This window comes from Coffea eugenioides, chromosome 7 (assembly GCF_003713205.1).
Source record: "Coffea eugenioides isolate CCC68of chromosome 7, Ceug_1.0, whole genome shotgun sequence".
Taxonomy (NCBI): Eukaryota; Viridiplantae; Streptophyta; class Magnoliopsida; order Gentianales; family Rubiaceae; genus Coffea; species Coffea eugenioides.
The window spans coordinates 39,943,512-39,948,835 of NC_040041.1; the positions used below are offsets into that span (position 1 = coordinate 39,943,512).

A 5,324-nucleotide genomic window follows, 5' to 3' on the forward strand; every position below is an offset into this window, starting at 1 on the left:
CCGGGGAAAAGTATACCACAGTGGTGGAATATCGAAAACCCTTTGCCGGCCCTCCTTTTCTGCTCTTTTACGCTCTTTCATCTCCTTGAAATCCTTGGCGGTTGGTCTGAAACCCAAACCGAAGGTATCTCTCTTTTCTACTATCTTCACTGGCTTCAGGATCCCTTGCAGTTCACGCCCCAACCCCTTGTCGAATTTGTATCCTCCACGAATCATTTCTCTGGCCATCATTACACTGGCTTTTGAGGGAGTTTGTTCCTCCGTGGTTATCCAACTTACGGAGACTATATCGGATGTGCTGTGAGGGGACATGGTAACACTTTGACTACCCTCCTCTTTAACTCCAGAATCGGTGATCACCAGGCAGTCCTCTTCAGCAAAGATAGTGATTAGCTTGTCATTTACCACGAACTTGAGTAATTGATGCAACGAAGACGGCACGGCCCCAGACTTGTGAATCCATGGCCTTCCAAGTAAGATATTATAAATGCTCGGGAAGTTCATGACTTGGCAAGTTATTTGAAACTGGGCGGGCCCCATCTCGATTACTAAATCTGCCTCTCCTATCGGCTCCCTTTGAGCTCCATCAAACCCTCGAACGATAGTCCCTGAAGGCCTCAGCTTGACGTCTTGCAATCCTAGTTTCTCTAAGGTACTCCAAGGACAAATATTCAGTGCGGATCCATTATCGATTAACACCTTAGGCAGCATTTTTCCGTTGCACCTCACTGTTATGTACAACGCCCTATTATGCCCGATGCCCTCCGTCGGCAATTCATCGTCAGAAAAAGTAATCTGTTTGGTAAATAACACACTTCCAACCACATGCGAGAAATTATCAACAGAAATATCCCTAGGGATTTGAGCTTTAGTCAATACTTCGATCAACGCGTCCCTATGCATATCTGATGAAAAGAGCAGGTCCAACATGGATATCTGAGCAGGTGACTTGCTCAGCTTCTCAACTACATTGTACTCACTTCTCTGAAGCCTCTTAAGGAAATCCAAGGCTTCTTTCTCAGTGATTGTTGGTTTAACGGGCGGCTCGGAGTTATTTGCTCAAATCGGAATGGCAGCTTCAAATGGACTTGCAATCTTCCCCGATCTGGTAACCACTGACGCTTCCTTCTTTGCAATTGACTTCTCCCCAATCTGTACGTCAGGTTCATCATAATTCCAGGGTACTTGTTGCAAACTTAAAACAGGCTCTTGCTTCGGGAATTCAATGACTACGGGCTCCAAAGCCTCCCTCTCAGCTGGCGTGAGATCCAAAATAAAGGGCTTTTCATCCTCTTCAAATGGCAACTCTATGACAAAGGGTTGGTCTGTGACCCCAAACACTTCAGCTTCCCTTGCCAATTCTCTGACTGGTTCCACATACTCCGTATCATCCAGAATAACCCCAATGATATTGGCATGTTCCGGTAAAGGGTTTCTATTTACGTTCGGTCCTTGTGCCTCCCTTCTCCTAACTACAATTTCCCCAGCTTCAACCATATCTTGAATTTTATGTTTAAGCGCCTTGCAATCAAAGGTGGCATGTCCGGGGGCCCCAGAATGATAAGCACAAACGGCTTGTGGGTTATACCACGCAGGCATGCCATATGGGTAGGTAGGAGGGGGTACCGTACCAATTTTCCCGGCGGCCTTCAACTGGTCGTACAATTGGTCCAGAGGCCTGCCTAAATTGGTGAAGGTACGGCTAGGTGGTCGGTTGTAAGGTTCAGGAGGTTGAGGATGGTTGTAAGCAGGTCTATTTGGTGGTGGAAATCTTGGATTATATGGTGGGCGTGGTCGGTTTTGGGGTGGATTTGGTTGAGAAATTTGAAAAGGAGCTACAGGTGGGTTGGGATAGCTTGGGCGAGGTCGAGGATGGTGAATGTTGGTAGTATATACAGGGTACGGATTCGGATAGTAATGATAAGGTGGTTGGTAAGTTGGATTGTGTTGATATCGGGGTCTGGGTGAAGGGTCTTGGTTCCAAATAAAGGTTGCGTCCCCCTCCTTCTTTTTGAACGGCGGCTTTTTCGCATTGCTTCCTTGCCCTTGTAAAGCATCCAACTGAGATTTGAGGGCGGAGACATTGACAATCTTTCCAGCTCTCACAAAGTCATCAAACTCCTCAAGTTTGTTTACAATTGCAGCAAACGAACATCCGGTCATACGAAAGATCTCTTCGAAGTACGGCGGATCATGAGCTTTTATGAAAGTACGAATAATTTCATCCTCAGTCATCGGTGGTTCCACCTTCGCAGCTACTTTTCTCCACCTCTTAGCATAGGTCTTGTGGTCCTCAGAAGGCTTCCTTTTCGTTCCTTCCAGAGTAGTCCGGGTGGGAGTCAACTCGCAGTTGTACTCATACTGTCTCACAAATGCATTAGACAAATCAATCCAGGTTTTCACGTCTTCAAGTTTTAGGTTGGAATACCAGTCAAGCGCATCCCCTTCCAGACTCTCGGGGAACAACCTTAAAGGCAAATTCTCATCGTCCACGGGCTTTCCCAATTTGTTGGCAAATAGTCGGAGATGTGTCTTGGGATTACCCGTCCCATCATATTTGTTAAATTTAGGGGTTTTGAACCCCTCAGGCAACTGCACGCTCGGAAAAAGGCACAAGTCATCATAATCCAGGACTCCCTGCTTGTTCAGCCCCTGGCTCTTCCTTATAAATTCATCGAAACGATCTAGACGTCTGAGCAACTTCATATCAATTGGAGCAGAAGATTCACCCATTTCAGGCTTATTTTGGAAAGTGTGCTCCGGTATCACGGGTTCTGCGGTGGTTTGATAGAAAACTGGTGGGTTTAGATGCATGTTTGGGTCACTTTGAGGCTGAAATCCTTGACTATAGGAAGGGTAGAAAGGAGGATTTTGAGTGAAAGCATATTGCGGGTTAAAAGTTCCCTCAAACGTAGTTTGAAACGGAGGAATAACAAATGGTTCGGATTGTGGTTGTGTAGCGGGTACAGGTTCAGGTCGCACTCCGCTACTGACGAGCTCGTCAATCAATTTCTTCTGAGCGGCCATTTCAGATGCCATCTCCCCAAATTTAGTGAGCAATTCGGTCAACTGAACCCCGGGACTTGCAATCTCCGGCTGGGTCGTTGCAACGGTCTTTTCCGATGACTCTTGTTGGGTACTCATGTCTACACGATTCCTTTGGGCCTTACTTCGGGATCGCGTTATAATGGGGCTTCGTCGAGAAGCTATGTTTAAAATTTTACCTGAGAATGCAAAAGACTTCTTTAGATAAGCCAATCGTTATTAGATTTTCTGCAATTTATTCAAAAGGGAAAAAAGAAAAAGGCATGAGTTAGTAATTATTCAAACAACTCAGATGCATGTCCTACGGGGGGACCCTTTTTGTGCCAAGGGTAGGCCTAGCATGATGCAACACCTTCGAAATGGGACCCGTAATACAAACCTGTTTTTGACAATAATCCAAAATGAGAGCAAAAGAAAAATCATTTTCATTGATAAACTTGCCAATATTTACATCATGTCACGAAGACGATTCCGTACAAGATTACCAAAACTTCTGAACCTATCTAATACAGAGTCCTTTGTTTCCCTAGCATATGGAATTCTAACACATTCAGTTTGGTCATATAATTCTGCACATTTTCTTTTCAGCTCTTGACGCCTTCCTCGTTCATTTTCATACAATTGCTTGCTTTGCTCGGCCATCCCTTTGTATGCTTCGACAGACTTACTTAACTGCAGAATTTCCTTATCTTTTGCTTCGACAATGGCCTTTAACCTTTTCACCTCCTCAGCTGGCTCATCTTGTGTTTCTTGTGTGGCGGACCTTCTCACCCAGTCTTCGTATTGCGGAGTGGTCAATCCCCTTTGTTTGAGTTCCGGAACGTACTTGACGCGTTCGTCGTCGGACAACGTCTCCCAGGCCTCATTAAGAAGGATCTTCATCGGAATTTCTCTCGGACATATCCCTTTATCAAAAATGATGGTAAATGTAGTCAGATCAACTGCAGACGGCACATCTTGAACTCGCCCTAATTGTCGGAGGAACCTTCTTGGATTGTATGCCATGATACCCTGAGTACCCAATAAAGGAATAAGCTCGGATGCCTTGGTGCGAAGAACAGGCTTGACACAATTGGTCCAATCCAATACCCATCTCACATTTTGATTGGTCACATTCGTCAAAAAGTTCACAAACTCGGATGCGTTACTCGGCAAACTACTGCTATTGATCCTCTTGTGATGTGTGATTACCCAGTTATATCCGGCCATTGGTAGACTCCCGGGAATAGACGGTTGTCTCATGAAGTGCTCCATCCCCCACACATGTAAAATCAAATTTGAACCACAAAAAAACTTTTCCCCTCTCTGACAGGTAGTGCAAGCTACGAAAATGTCGGCCAAAATAGTTGGAACAATAGAACACTGTTTATCTTTTATTCCTAGAAACAAGTCATACAAGATTTTAGTGAGCTTGAAGGCTATCTTTTTGTCTTTCCTAGGGAAAAAGTAGGTTCCAGCCATGACCAATCCATATACCCAAACTCTCTTTCGTTCCCATATTTCCTTGGAAGTAAACGAGAAATCTCCCCGGTGCCTTTCAAAACCATCCCTTAATGCGAATCGATCAAATAAGAACTTTGCCTCTATATTTTGGTCCGACCCTTGAATTACTGATTCCTTTAATCCGGTGAAACGACAAAATTCGGCCTTGTTAGATACTAGTGGAAATATCACGGCAGCTCCCTGAATTGGCAAATTAAGAAATCCGGCAACCTCTTCAATTGTTATGGTCATTTCCTTTTCCCCAAGTCTAAATGCGGAACAAGTGGAATCCCACAAATGCACCAAGGCTTCCACCAAGTAGCCATCGGATTTAATGTCTTTAAAATCCCCAACGGGTCCTAATCGAGCGGCTACTTGGTTGATTTCACTATGTGAAAGGAATGTGGGCCACCTTTGTACCTCCGACGGTACTACCAACATCTGTTGGACTCGGCGAGGGCTTTCCATCTAAGAACAAAAACCGGTGTCAAATACCTTACCCACGGGTCCCATTTCTCTGGTTAAACATGAATTTAAACGTGCAATTCCCAAGATGGGGTTAAGTACCCACGGGAATATAGGGTTGGCTTATCCCTAGTGCGGGATTCCCTAAATGGCATTCCCTTTCTATGGTTTATGCATGATGCCAGTTTATTAAAGCAGTAAAATATGCAATTGAAATGAAACATGACCTAAGGGACCCTTTATTTGCCAGGGTAAGCCTAAAATGATATGACATTATTAACTTATGAATGAAATATACCAAAACTTTTAAACGTGCGATATCCTATCTACAC

The 5,324-nt window shown here is 44.6% G+C and overlaps 1 protein-coding gene across 1 annotated transcript; it reads right to left on the minus strand.

Annotated features, from left to right (window-relative positions):
- Window positions 1–1,059: 1,059 nt before the first annotated feature.
- Window positions 1,060–3,144, minus strand: LOC113777382. Its single transcript, XM_027322417.1, has 3 exons — window positions 2,582–3,144; window positions 1,701–2,467; window positions 1,060–1,472 (listed from the first exon to the last, which is right to left on the minus strand). The coding sequence occupies exons 1-3, from the start codon at window positions 3,142–3,144 to the stop codon at window positions 1,060–1,062; spliced, it is 1,743 nt and encodes a 580-aa protein (XP_027178218.1).
- Window positions 3,145–5,324: the final 2,180 nt, after the last annotated feature.